Source organism: Dendronephthya gigantea, unplaced genomic scaffold (assembly GCF_004324835.1).
Source record: "Dendronephthya gigantea isolate DGI-Jeju-01 unplaced genomic scaffold, DenGig_1.0 1307, whole genome shotgun sequence".
In the NCBI taxonomy this organism is placed as follows: domain Eukaryota; kingdom Metazoa; phylum Cnidaria; class Anthozoa; order Malacalcyonacea; family Nephtheidae; genus Dendronephthya; species Dendronephthya gigantea.
The window spans coordinates 13,637-28,876 of NW_021164314.1; the positions used below are offsets into that span (position 1 = coordinate 13,637).

The 15,240-nt window shown below is 36.8% G+C and overlaps 2 protein-coding genes across 2 annotated transcripts; both read left to right on the forward strand.

The window, feature by feature from the left end:
* The first annotated feature begins 2,955 nt into the window (after positions 1–2,955).
* Positions 2,956–4,311, forward strand: LOC114545121 (vegetative cell wall protein gp1-like). Its single transcript, XM_028563472.1, has one exon. It carries the CDS (start codon positions 2,956–2,958, stop codon positions 4,309–4,311), a length of 1,356 nt encoding a protein of 451 aa, XP_028419273.1.
* Positions 4,312–11,020: 6,709 nt separating this feature from the next.
* Positions 11,021–15,240, forward strand: LOC114545125 (cyclin-dependent-like kinase 5). The gene is made up of 12 exons (XM_028563474.1): positions 11,021–11,410; positions 11,834–11,925; positions 12,225–12,287; positions 12,416–12,478; positions 12,725–12,784; positions 13,174–13,269; positions 13,388–13,462; positions 13,778–13,874; positions 14,125–14,194; positions 14,434–14,494; positions 14,611–14,688; positions 14,792–15,240. Exons 1-12 carry the CDS (start codon positions 11,374–11,376, stop codon positions 14,885–14,887), a joined length of 888 nt encoding a protein of 295 aa, XP_028419275.1. The 5' UTR covers positions 11,021–11,373; the 3' UTR covers positions 14,888–15,240.

Consider the following 15,240-nt stretch of genomic DNA (forward strand, 5'->3'; position numbering starts at 1 on the left):
TGAGCAGATATCGACTGCTGCTAAAAGTGTGTAAAGTAACCCTATTGACCTTATCCTGTTTCACTTGAGATATAAGTTGGTGTGCTTGTGCTTCCAAATTCCTGCAAAGGGAAAATGTATTTAGACACTTCTGAGGGAGACACCTCATAGGTAAAAGTGTCAAAAAATCTATTTGCAAACCTGGATGTAGCAGAAACGGTTGCCAAATTAAGTCCAGAATTTTTCTGGTAGTGTCTGGCTGTGTTCGTTGAGTATCCTCTCAATTTCGGATTAAATTTCTTTAGCAAATCTTCAAATTGAGAAAACGAACGTTTTAATACGATTCATAAACAAATTAACGAATCACATTAACTGATCTTTGTGAACAAGATCTTTACACAAGGTTTTAGATTATCAAGATAGTTTATCATTTACATACTGGGCAGCGTTAAAACGTCTTCAATACTCGCATCTCCGCCATTACTGAAAAACAGATATGACCTCATTAAGAGACGGCTCCTTCCTCCGAGTTGTATTTTTACCAACCCCCATTTCCCCCCAAATTTTGTAGTTCTCCAACATAGTTAAGTCTATCTGTTCAACATACTACTCCATAGAATCTGGTATTGATTTTATTTTTAATCCCCCTCATCCCACTTCCGCTCATCACTGCCACAACCCCCCTCTCCCCATGCACCTACCCCATCCGCGCAACAATAATCAGGCAGCTATGGCCGTCTCTGGGGCAATGAGACAAGGTTTATTTTTATAGTTTCTGTACTAAGTGTAAAGTATTGTGACTCCTGAGTTCAGATAAGCTATGCTATGCCAAGCAAGCCGGCCAAGCCTTATCTATAAAGTAAAGAGCGTCGCTGTTTTATCTCGTATTAGCATAAGGTAGGCTTTGTTGTCTGTCTCATTCAATAAATATCGTATGTTTATATAGAATTAAGTTGATGTGTGTCATCCACTTGAGATATAGTTTACGCTTTCAAGGATCGACCGTTCTCCGCGCGCAATTATTCGCACGCACATTTATAAGATACAAAATTTTCTCAATAATATTCTATGGGAAAAGTTTCAAAATTAAAGTCGTAGCAGCGACTTCATTTTTAGTGCATGGGGAACTTCGTCAAGCACGTTTTCATGAAAGAAAGCCAGAGGCAAGTCAGGCAACTATACCGCAGTGCCTCTAAACACACTGGCAACTGCCTTTGTGTCGTAGTCCCCATATTGCCTTAATTTGTTACAAGTAAATATATCTGTCCTTTTTTTTATTTTTTTTATATTTCGACGATATTTTCCCTGGCCGAGTATACAAAAACAATCAAAATTGCATGTGTCGGACAAAGACTGGCCTTTTCTAGGCAGAGTTGCAAAAAGAGTTCAACCTTCCTCCGGTAGGATTTCAAGTTTCGAAAACCTTCCTCACAACGCTGAGTCAAGTGGCAACCAGCATAAAGAAATACTCGTTTTTTTGGTACATGTATGTGATCAATGAGATTGTTAAACTTTGAACCTTCCTCACAAACCTCATTCAAAGCAAACCTTCCTCCGGGTGGTACCCGCGTACCCGCAGCTTTTTTGCAACTCTGTTTCTAGGAGATGACAAGTAAAATCGCTGAGCTGTTATCAATATTAGTTCGAATCTATTTATGCAACTGACGTCAAAAGTGCACCGCTTTCATTTATGTTTGTTTTCTTTATGCAAAATTGGCTTGTTATGTTTTTATTATGTCAGGGAACCGCGCTCGCTATAGATACTGAGGCGAACATCTGTTGCAGGAAAGTTGAAAGCAAAAAGCGAATATGATGAAGAACATTTTAACCCGTGTCGCTGCTCATTTTCTTAGCATCACATTATTATCATGTTCAGTTGAAGGTGAGCAGTCAATATTTTTTACAGAAACCCCGCAAAATTACGCAAGCGTTAATTTTAGAACTGTACTTTTAAACACATATTGTCTGACATAAAGAAGGAGAGGGGGGAGGCATTGAGGAATCCCCCGAAATATCGAGTATTTCTAAGCGGGTGTTCCAAGCGAGCCTGTCATGAATCAGAACTTAGTACACTTACCTATGCTAAAATATTGATATATTAATTTAACGGGGTTAAGATTACCAGAAGTTTTAATTTTATCCAAACGTGAAAATTTCCCTATTTTGTCGATCATATCCACGACAGTCCGTCATTTTCTTACATAAACCACAATATAAACCTGATGCTCATAAGTCACCGAAGACACCGATATAGTCGGTGATGACTATTCTCGGTGATCACTGTAATAAATTACTTTAATTGTTATTTTGAATTATTCACCGATTGTAAACAATACACATCGACGACCTTCGGTGCCGTTTGAAAACCAGTCTTCACATTCGCGCCTATATTTTGTTCGTCCAAAGATTGTGGTGAAATCGTGTGGTTTTTTTAGGGAGATGCAAGTGTGTGAACTACGACCGCGATTGGTATGTTGTCGTGTGCTCGTTCGCTAGTGGTTTAGTAATCGCCGCGCTCCTCGCGTGTTTGTTAAACTGGTATTGCAGGCGATGTGAACAAGTTAGACACGTCGCCGCAGACTCCGGGTCCAGAGAGGCACTCGAGATGCAAAATGGCGGCGATTTCAATCCTTTCTACGAGGAACTACCAGACCAGCGGTCGCGGGACGACACATCTGAAGAAACCGGAATCTCCAAGCAACAATTAGGGTACGCTGTGTTGATCAGGACGAAGGCGCGAATAACGAATTGCATTTTTAAAATTTTTGAGCGATTTGTTTTATTAATCTTAAACATGAGGTTTTAAAGATTCCAAATCCCGCATGAGTGTAACCGATGCGCAAATCAGAATGGATTAAATACCGTAGCACGTGGGGCGCAAATTGTGCGTATTTCAATATGCACAATTTGCGCCAAAAGTGCAAATTCAATATGCAACCGTCCATTTTTACTGCCCTTCTCATTAGGTCCGATTCCATGGAATCCCAAGTCAGTGTGTTTGAGTTTCATGGAGAATCCAGTAACCAAGGAGATTATCAACATCCGAGACCTGCCAACGAACCTATCTACAATAACTGTGGTGGGATAGATGGAGGTAATGATGGTGCATCAGGGTTGCAGGAGCATGGTTGGAGATCAGAGTGTGATGCGTCCACCGGGATAGGAAGCTACCAACATCCTAGACCGGAACCAACCGCATTTGAACCAGAACTTTACGAAAACCAGCAGGAAATCTCCCGCAAAGACCAGGTCAGTTCACCAGAAAACTACCAAGAACCTAAGCCTACTTACAATGGTTGTACCCAGGATAGTAGGTCACCCCTTCCATCAAGGCCCAAAGTGGCACTAACGAAACCACCCCGATATACGAAACCTCAATCAAAATCACGAGAACCTAAAGGACCACCACACTACCAGACACCTTCACTGCCACACCCTACCCACAGAACAACCGATCAAACACCAGCATCAAAATCATCGCAGCCACCTTCAGACTACAATCAACCTAAAGAATATACGAACGTTTCAAGTGAAAACGCGAAAAACTTAGGCGATTGCGAAGCTACTGAGTTCGTACCATCAATAGAAATGATTCCAACTGTGACGTCAATATCCAAAACATCATCACCTAAGATGAGCCAAAATCAGTCAAATCAACAGTTCCAAGAAATGGATATAAAGTTCCCAGAAAGCAAGAATATCCAAGGTGAACCAACTGCAGCCATCATAACCGCCCCATCTTTGTGTAGGGAAGAAATGAACCGTGTTTCAAATTATCAACTTCCGGAAATAGATTTCGAGTTCTTACAAAGTAAAGACAAGACATCATGTTCCTCGTCGTCTCCTCCCACACCACAACCGTCGGCGAATATAGCACCACCAAGTTCGTTGCCATCAGCGCTACCATCAAGAGCACCTTCTCCAGGAATACCAACAGCCAGGTCAACTGTTGTTCGCGGGTCATCACCTCCAGATTCACCATCAGAACCATTACCAGCGAAATCACCAGTGATACCACCGTGTTTACCAACTAAACCAGTTGGACCACCAATACCACCAAAGATGAAATCGATAGATTCCCAAGTTCCACCACCTCTACCATCAAAGACACCGCCACCAAACTCGCCAGAGATATCCCTCCAGTCAACAGCTTGCAGTCAACAAATTTCACTCCAAGCAACACCTCCATCTTTTCCCTCAAATACAACGCCATCACCACCGTCCTCAGGGACAACCAAACCTTCATCATCTTTGTATGCTGAATTGAATGAGCTTGATCGTCGAGATGATACCGAAGACTACCAACATTTAACCTCGATGACAAAGCAGTGATAATCACAGCGAACTGAGATCATTCTAGTTTGTTAGTTCTATCTAGGCAAGACATGATATAGGCCTTCCCAGCATTTGAACAGTGAAGAGAAATGGCAGGTGAAGGTTAAAAGAAAATATCATTTATATTTTTGCGGATGTATTACGTTCTGTCGTAAACTGTTGCTTTGCTTTTGAAATTTGTATCTGAATCGGTTATATTGACCGACAGATCATTGTAGATTTGAATCGCCAAACTCAGTATTTAGACTGGTAAATACAATTACCTCCACGATATTCCACGGAACTCTGTGAAAAAACGAGCCGTTGTTGTGGTATCTGCTCCCAGTCCGATCTGAAAGACGTGCAGTGTAATGTAGTTTAATTCAATTTTATATTCGCGAGCAACATCAATACTTTTAAAACACCAAACCGTTAGCTTATATATGCAATAGCTTACCATAAGAGAATCACCAAGCGACGCCACCACACTGATATCTTCCGGGGCCAGCGTGTGAACTAAAAAAGTCGATCCAAAATAGTAACCTTTGGAAGATACAGTTCAGAACTGATAGGGCTGTACAACACCGCAATTACTAGTATTTTTAAAGTTAGTTTAGTTTAGGTTTCCTCCTGTAGTAACACTGGATGGATAAGAGATGATCCTTCCTGGATCTCTAGGAAGAACAGTTTAGAACTGATAGAGCTATCCAGTATAAATAAAGTTAGTTTAGTTTAGGTTTCCTCCTGTAGTAACACTGGATCAATAAGATAAGATCCTTCCTGGACCTCTAGGAAGAACAGTTTAGAACTGATAGAGCTATCCAGTATAAATAAAGTTAGTTAGTTTAGGTTTCCTCCTGTAGTAACACTGGATCAATATGAGATGATCCTTACTGGACCTCTAGGAAGAACAGTTTAGAACTGATAGAGCTATCCAGTATAAATAAAGTTAGTTTAGGTTTCCTCCTGTAGTAACACTGGATCAATAAGAGATGATCTTTACTGGACCTCTAGGAAGAACAGTTTAGAACTGATAGAGCTATCCAGTATAAATAAAGTTAGTTAGTTTAGGTTTCCTCCTGTAGTAACACTGGATGAATATGAGATGATCCTTACTGGATCTCTAGGAAGAACAGTTTAGAACTGATTGAGCTATCCAGTGTAAAAAAGTTAGTTTAGTTTAGGTTTCCTCCTGTAGTAACACTGGATCAATATGAGATGATCCTTACTGGACCTCTAGGAAGAACAGTTTAGAACTGATTGAGCTATCCAGTGTAAATAAAGTTAGTTTAGTTTAGGTTTCCTCCTGTAGTAACACTGGATCAATAAGAGATGATCCTTACTGGATCTCTAGGAAGACGATTTTACGACTTTGAGAAGTCTTAAATTTACCAGATTTTGGAACAATTCCAGATTTCTTTACTTCGCAATTGAATTCCGGTTTTTCGACCTGTTGGTATAAAAATTCCTCATTTTTTTGTTTTGCTGAAAATATTTGCGACGGGAATAAAGATCAATTTGACGCTTATAAGTTTACAAACTTACATAATAATCTGTATTATTTGATTGAATATTCTCTATTAAATTTTTCCTGATAAATGTGGATGAAATGATATGTTCCAAGGTTGTTGGTGGAGGTAAACTTCGGATCAATTCTTCATTGTCCGCTAAATGAAATAATAGTTCGACGTGAAAAATGATGGTTGTGGACTTGTGGTTGCATGGGTACTGTACGTTAGTTGTTTAGTAATCCTACCGGAAAACAGTTCTTAAGAAACGCATTTCTACGCAAGGTGTGACAGCATTGTTATCGTTTTATTTATTTCTTTTTATATCGTTTACTTCAAGTTGTCAATCCTAATTACGCCATGCAGTATCATACCGAAGCACATAGCATATTCGACTAATGACTGCCAAAACAAAAGATTATGTTACGCTACGCCTACGAGGCGTTGAAAGTACAAAGCGCTTTCAATTTTATTCAAATTACTCAATAAACTCCACAAATTCGCTTGCAAAAACCAACACGTGCATCGCCGATCTTTGGGTCAAAGCTATGGCCAAAGACGAAAATAGACTATACATAATTTGGCAAACATTTGTTTTGAATAAACAGCATAATATGGCTGATTCTGGTGTGTTTTATATAGATTTTGTACGGCAAAAGCCACCACACGAGGTATGTAAATGTAAAATTCGTATTTCATGGCCGAAATGTTGTTTTAAAACTATAACTTCATCAGAACTTGAGAAGTCAAATGGTGGCCTTACAACAAAGCTAGAACTATAGCGCTTCCTTTCGAGGGTTCTCGTTGGAAACATCAGCTTTTCTGTTATAACTTTAGAGTCAGACTGCCATAGTTTATATAAATAATGGATAAGGCAACGGGAGGATGTTGAAATTGTGGCCTCAGGGTGAATTGAGGGGTAATGGATATACTTCAATGTCTAGAACAGCTATAAGATAGTCTTCACTTGGCTGAAAAACTGGTATTATAAACCTAGTTTAACCATGGTTTTACTGTGGCAATTACAACATTAAAAATGAAAACATGTGGTAAATTGTACTTATAATAATGTACTCAAAGTGGCTGAGATTGATGATATTTGCTTGCATTATTACTAGCAGCTATAGTAATTAATGAAGTCAAATCTTGCTAATGTCAGCAGCAAATTCCAATCATACCTACCCAGAATATCAACAGTCTTTCTCATTTCTCCATAAACACAGACATAGGTCCCAAATAGTTCAACACTTTCAACTTCAAGAGATATCGCTGTGCGCTGCTGGTCATCAGTCCAAAATCTCAGCCCAGTTAAAACATAATGTTCTGGATAGATTTTCTCAAACCTAATCAAATGGTTCCTCAATGCAAAATGTTCTTCTGTTTCAGGTAATGGTGGGTCAACCTTACAGAGCAAACGAAGATTGTTTGCACCTTGTTTGACGACAAGTTTGTCAGTCTTTTTGTCCTGATAGCTGGTACCATCTTTCTCCCAATGGTACGAGATCTCAATTCGTTTTGGTTTAATTGGTGGATAACGAGCATCTAAATTATTCGAACATGATCAAGTAAGCTAGTTTATGATTATTAACAGTGCAACATCAACTTGATGAAGAAATTAATTTAAAATGCCATGCTTCAAATGCATTCAGTGTACTAGAAATTCTAGTACATCCATGCATTCAAATTAGAAATATTTTGACTTATTAATTGCTAGTCAAATTATTTTTATTGAATAAATGCCATTGAATTGTGACCATTTTGGCCATCATAGTTTGGCCAGAATCAAAATAAAGCAGCATATTGGTAGCTTATAAAAATATATCTTCTCTTGAAATATGCTTCAGGAGTTGCTATAGACCATGGCCCTTACCAAATTCATACTTTCAGCCAATCTCCAATAAGTGAGATGATTACAGACAAAGTATGTGGCCTCGCAAACCAGCTAAACTGTAGTACCTCATTTCCAAAGGCATGCTTTCACTACACACATTTGGTCAGGTGAATCCTAAACACACTGGGGCAAGGTATCGCCTGATTGCTCTGATATTTACTATTTAGAGACTAGAGTGACCTGTTCATATAGACCACAGATGAGGCTTAATGAAATCTTTTTACATTACAAAAGTGAAATTAACAGCTTGATTCATAATTCTAGGCTAGGCCTAGACTTCAACTGTAAACACGATAAAGTAAAAATTCGTCCTGATTCATTCAAAATAACTTGCGATCATTTCTTGACACTCACGATCGAGTACGTAACAACTTTTTGAGTAGTGTTTGTGATTGTACATTTAATTGTTTCATAAATCGCCTATAATCGATAAACCTACAGGCAAAATATTCACGACGCTTAAAATTTCATCAGTCAAACAAGCCATACGCACCTGCGTTTGAATTGAAAATAAGAATATTGAAGAGAAATATGGTATCGAGAATCCCCCTAGCAACAGACGCCATGTTTTATTTACATTTTTTTCTAAATTAGAATGTTCCTAATTACTCCGGCGTCAGCGACGGAGTTGAAAATTCGCGCCCGGTTTTTGTTTTGTTTTTTTTTTTTTTTTTTTTTTTTATTTTTCGTCGTCGCAAGTCTGTAATGGCGCGAAATATACTAGTATTTAAAATGTGTATGTGATTGGATTTATCTACGTCCCAGTCTTATCTCCCAAGACTTGTGGTGCACAGCTTTGGCTAATTTTCCAATGCGCGATTCGATTTCGCTCGCATGATACGGCAATTCCTCCAAGAGGAACAAATAGACCGTTCTTTTCATGCTGTTCGATTAAGTTTAGATTGAATTGGGATAAGAATATATTTAATACATGTAGACCCGGTCCTATTTTAATAATATCGCTGCTATTTCGCCGTTTAACAAGATGATGTGGTCGTGTATGGGCGCGTTGACACGTCGCGTAGTTTGCACAGGATCGAAGATTTAATACAACTATATAAGCGCGAATTCCAAAGGCAAACTGTAAGACGAAGCGAATGTATCATGCGGTTTATTTACATTTTTGAACAATTGAACTTCTATACTGCGATGTGCTTCTGAATTTCGCGATCGAACATTTAGGTTCGTAAGGCATCTAAATGCGAATATGTATGCGAAACAATACGCGAACTGTATTGTTTATGTCCAGAAGCTCTATATTAAAGACTGGCACGTGCGCCGGAGTTAACGCCAGAACGGCGTCTTGTTATTATTTCAATTACAAGTGCCTGGAAGTTCTCATTAACTGATGATGATGAGATACCTGCATGTGTGGGGATAATCCTATTGGGGGTGTGAACAGTGCTCAAACACCACAACGAATTGCAGAGGAAAGGAATTCTTTAAAATAGAATTAGGATACAGTATTGCAAAGGATTTGCATAAAACAACATTGGGTCAGGACTAGGAATTATTTAAAGTGCCTTTAGGGGCCAGAGAGAGTACTCTCTTTCTCAGAGTGAAACTATTATGAATGAACTAAGTGCATGAAAGACAATCACTTCTTTTTGTAACTAATAAGACTATAGTTAAGAATAAGAATAGTTTTTGAGAGGTCTTTAAAGGTTATTAAAAACTGTGGGAAAAAGGTTTGCACTCCAGACTAGGATCAGACTAAATAAGAAAATAGATGACATGCAATGACTATGTTTCATTAATCAGGAGGTACATTTTAAATTGTGATGGTTTGAATCTTACTAAAATCATTATGCTTTACAATATAGATTTTTATAGATCAGTATGGATCTCATATAAAATTAATCTCATACAAATTTGTTAAAAAATATATTTAATTCTAGGTTTTTGGAACTGCAATCCCAGGATTGCAATTCTAAATCTTAAGTTCGAGATCCACTTGACATGTAGAGTGGTGCTTAATTAGGGCCTATATTGAATGGTCGCTATATGTACTTTCAACTATCATGCTGACAATAATTACAAGAATGGGTAAGTATCTGAACTTTAATAATTAGCACTGTAATTAATACAACTGCAATTGAATCATAGAGCATTGATGCACAAACATATTGTACTCTTTCTATAATGTCAAATTAATCTACACACATGTACATGCACACAAGTACCTAATAGCAGGTAAACTAAGTCTGACATTGTTATGAATATGCTCAAACCTTACATTAAGAAATTAAGTGGCCATTCTGCACCTGAAGAATCTAAATGCAACAACCATTGTCTGCATTCTCAGAATTCTTCCTATACTCTTAGTGTGCATTCAAGGACACAGTTATACATTTTTGTTGACAACTATAATGTGTACATTCTATGACAATCATACACGTGTATATATTTACAACATTACATTGTGAAACTACCCTAAAAACGAAATTTAGCCACGTTATAATTTGTTGCAACATTCGAATTGGTAAACTTTAAAATAACAAAAGCCGTGTATTGTACGATCTCGTACACAATTTAAGCATTCCATTCGTAATTGTCAAGTTAAGACCCAATTAATTACTAATATTAAATGAAAACCATACACGAAATGCCAGGTAAAATTGCCGAAAATTCAACTAGTAAAATGGGAACGCTTTCGTTGCCCAGCAAGTGACACTCAAAACACTAAAAAACCGTGGCAAATTTGATGCAATATTGAATCTGATAATACCCTACAGATCAGAACTAAAATTTATTGACTGAATAAACACTCGTCTATGAATTTCTAATTTTATTTCCAACTTATACAACGCACAGTTTTACTCATAAAATGTTCTTTCATAAAATGTTCTCAGTGGCAAAATGTCACAATTATCAAGAATAAAATGAAACCGTATATCCATATTAGAAACCTGTGTTGAAATATAGCGGTCGTCAAATTACAAGTGCTTACCTTATTTATGATGCCAGCTCATATATATTCAGTTCCCGTGTTTCCTTCAGTAAATCTTCACCACAAAATCACTGTGTTTACTATACACAGATAAATGTTTTCCTAACGGTTCTCCATTGACACTAGAATACGCTAGAAGTGCTTTATGCGTGTCGGAAACACACACTCCAAAGCAATGCCAAATGTATTTTTTCCGAGTAACTGAATATTTTATTCGGTCTGCTGGAAGCCGCGGGTAAACGCCCGCGCATGGCATGTACTCCGCCAAAGAACGTAATCGAAAAATCCAGAAAAGTCCCATAATTTTTTGGCATTTTCTCACTTAACACGGCAACTTTTACTAAGTAGAATTGGAATTTGCCACGCAGTTTACAATAATAAAGATTGTAATTCAAAACCACTTTTCTTCAACTTTAATTTTTCAGTCGAAAACTGACCTGTTGGTCCTGTTCGCAGGTCTGAAGGACAGAAGGAGGTCAGTCGTATCTAGGGAAGGGAAGGTCAAATAATGTTTACATCACTGGTTTATTTATACTGTATTAAATAATACGTTTATTTAACGAACGAAATATTGATCAGTTCATTCCTATCGCAGTATCAACATCGTTGAATACCTTTTATTATACCGGATGACAGTATTATGAATGAAAATAATAAACACAGAGGATAAAGTTAATACGAAGTGATAACAACTGCTTTTATTTATTTCGTGATTATCGGTATTCACTGTGATGCAGAAATATGAAAAACTTGAAAAAATCGGGGAAGGTATTTGTTTATAATATTCATTCGTCCTCGAGTTATAAATGTACTTTGCACCTTGTATATGCTTCGAGTACTTCATGTTAATGTTTTAACTTTATCTTAGGAATTGTAAACATAAGAAATTGTAGATGAATCAGGCTCGTTTACTTTTTACCCAGTGTATAAGCATGGCAATGATGACAAAGTATTGAAGCCCGGTCTTATTTAATAGCATAAACAGGGCTTTAGAAATATCTAAATATCTTTTTAATACAAGTAATTAACTGGTAATGTCAGTTGGAGGCCTGTGCTTACTTGGACAATATCATATCTGGAGTATTCGCTCACTTGTGATGTTAAAAATTTGCCACAATTAGATGTACCCTGGCAGCAGCTCATCCAATTTTAGCAAAATTTTCAAACATCACTCAATAATCTCTGAAATAGGTACATATGGAACTGTGTTTAAAGCCAAGAATAAAGAAACTCATGAGATTGTAGCACTAAAAAGAGTTCGTTTGGATGATGATGATGATGAGGTGAATTAAGGCCAAATCCAAATATATTACTGATTAACTGGTATTACTGTATTAATAATAGGTTGTCTGACATGAAACTAAACAAGGTGCTCAGAGTAACAATGCTGGATCCTAATATATGGTATATCCAGAGCAATAGGCATTTGACTGCTTCATTCTATTTTGTCTCCTACCATGCCCTCTTTCCTTTATATTTGATATTGGAATGAAGTAGACCTAGCCTAGGCTGGACAAAGTTGCCAAATGTTAGTGGACTAATATATTTGGTAGTCTATCTTATCCAATCAATTGTACATCAGGGTGTACCCAGCTCGGCATTACGAGAGATCTGTCTACTGAAAGAATTAAAACACAAGAACATTGTCAGGCAAGTTAATGTGATAATTTGTGTCTCAATACTGAGAAGCACATTTTTACCAAATACAACCTATACAAGTAAATCATACTTGTTGGCCATATAAAATATATTTTGTTTGTGTTTTTGTTTCAGATTAAATTATATGATATTATGATAAGTGAGAAAAAACTTACTTTGGTTTTTGAGTACTGTGACCAGCTAGGTGACTTCCTCTGCCGAAATTTCTATACATTAGATTTAGTTCATTTATACACTTGTGCTGGGTTGTAGAAGACCCTGTCTGGTTAACAAAAATCACAGGATACATTATACATACAAGGAGGTTTTAAATGTTTATCAGTTAAGCTGCATTATTTAAAAAGTCTACTTTAAACTTTACCATATTATTTTGTTGCCTTATAAGAGCTATCATTGTCATACTTTTTTATTAAAATTTTTATACAGGATTTGAAAAAATACTTTGATAGCTGTCAAGGGGAAGTTGATGCTAATATTGTAAAGGTAACATGATGTTTGTTCTTTTCTTATGATCTTTTGAAACTTGTGTTTTGAGATTTCATAACCTGGATATATGCCAGACTCTTGATTTGGTTGGTGTTGACGTATCCCAGGACCACCTGAAGACGAGAATTCTCCCAAGATTTTTCTTATTAACCTCATCATTTCTATGGATCAATTTGCAGTAACAATTACCCTAGATCAATTTTAACTTCACCAGTCGAAGGAAAATCGTTGACGTTGTTAGTCAGTCATTTTCAGACCAGACCGACGAAGTCTCGGATGATTTTTCTTTACCATTGGGCGGTGTCGGCGGTTTTTAGTAGGACCCATCTCGACAGACTTTGTGTTGAACTCCAGTTTATTTTAGAAAATATTTTAAAATTATTTAGTCTTTCATGTATCAGTTATTACGAGGACTGGCATTTTGTCATGCGAATAATGTACTACATCGCGACCTCAAGCCTCAAAATCTACTAATTAATAAGGTAAACGAAATCTTCACCGGCTTTGATAGCAAACTCTGGAAGTTTTTTGAGAATATGTACTTGCTGCATATTGTGCCTAAAGTCAGGCAAATTTACCATTTACCGTAATTATTTAAAGGATGGGGAGTTAAAATTGGGTGATTTTGGATTAGCTCGACCGTTTGGTATTCCCGTTCGCTGTTATTCTGCTGAGGTTAGTTACACTCCTAATAAATTCCATCTTTTAAAGATAGCATCTTCAAATGCATTATAACAATGATTGCAAGCTTTAATTGTTATCATTACTAATTCTAACATTTTCTTCTGGTTACATCTGCTTATTTCTGCGACATTAAAAGCCATGGTTTTATAACGAAAAAAAGTAATAAAAACCCTGGATGCGTGGTGTTAGCATTAGTGTGCTGCCTTCCCCATATATTTTTTTTATCAAAATGTTTCATTTATTCAACATTCAACAGGTTGAATTGCCCAAAATTGAATACTGTTGCTTAGTATATCTCAACTCTAGGTTGTAACATTATGGTATCGTCCGCCAGATGTTTTAATGGGAGCGAAGATTTACACGACCTCAATAGACATGTGGTCAGCTGGATGCATTTTTGCAGGTAATCACAATCTTTTTTGAATTCAGAATCCTCTTGAAAAAAGGATAAATTCAAATAAAACAAATGGCCAGAGCTGTGAAATCTTACTATTACAAACATCTAAGAAATACAGTACGTTTCTTTTGGCTGTTTCACGTCAAATTTTAAGAAAGAATTAAAATAAAATTAAATTGAAAATTAAAATAAACGGTGATCAATGCTGGTAATCCACAATAATGGCATTAATATTATTCTAAAATTGTTTATTTAGAATTGTCGAATGGCGGAAGACCTCTTTTCCCAGGGAGCGACGTTGATGACCAACTAAGAAAAATATACAAGTATCTTTATTGTTTTCCAAGCTCGAAAACAGTTAGATAAATTTATTATACAATGTGACAGACATGCAAAATAGTACCATTGCATTACAGCTAGCGTTCAACAAAGCTGTAGCAACTTATACGTGTCCGCCGTAGGCGTCGTAAAGGCTCAGTCTTTCTGATTATTTAAAACGCTGTTTGCATATTTACTTGAGAAATTTGTTTGTAGCATATATTTTTTTGACATACTGTACTATAAGAATCTTAGGATCACCAAATGAAGAGGCTTGGCCTGGAATGACAAAATTGCCAGAGTATAAAGTAAGTAAAGAACACTTCACAAAGGTGGCTCTTTTGGTGCCTCTTAAATTTTCTTTTCGTTGCTGGACGTATTATGCAAATTGTTCAAGCCATGAATTTTTTCTTATAAAATATAGGATTATGGGTTCCATCTTCCAGTATCGTTATCTCACGTTGTTCCAAAACTTCCATCCATTGGCAGGGACCTACTACAGGTGTGGTATTCTCGTGTATTGAATTGTATCTTGGGTTCTGTGTATAATTCTCTCTAATAACACAACCTTTCTAATATGATCGCATTTTATTTTCGTCGTCTAGAAATTGCTCGTGTTCAATCCATTAATGCGTATGGCTGCAGACGTTGCAATGAATCATCAATATTTCAATGATCTTAATCCTTTAATCAAAAACTGATTATACCAGATCTGTTCTAATTTAAGTAACTCCGCTTTCAAAGAAGCAAGAAAAATATTCTGCATAATCGTGAATACATGCATAAAATCAACTTTTGTTGTACATCAACTCAACCTACTATTTACTGTAAGTTAATATAGGGAATATTGGTTAAACGTGTGCTATAATATCCCCGAACGATATCACTATGCTTTTGTAGAGAAACCATATGAACATCTTGCTCAACAATAGCTGTATAGTAATAATTAAACACTGGTAGCAAAACCAAAAATGTTGATCAATATTTAGTTCAAAAGTATAAAAACTGGAATTGATTTTGAAAGCAATGAGTATAACTAACTTGTCTACATCTA

Excerpts from the sequence above, each read along its gene's own strand:
- LOC114545121 (XM_028563472.1), top strand. The coding sequence starts at position 2,956 with ATGGAATCCCAAGTCAGTGTGTTTGAGTTTCATGGAGAATCCAGTAAC.
- LOC114545125 (XM_028563474.1), top strand. The coding sequence starts at position 11,374 with ATGCAGAAATATGAAAAACTTGAAAAAATCGGGGAAG. Across the intron at positions 11,926-12,224 it reads TGGATGATGATGATGATGAG|GGTGTACCCAGCTCGGCATT; the intron begins GTGAATTAAGGC and ends ATTGTACATCAG. Across the intron at positions 13,463-13,777 it reads TTCGCTGTTATTCTGCTGAG|GTTGTAACATTATGGTATCG; the intron begins GTTAGTTACACT and ends TCTCAACTCTAG.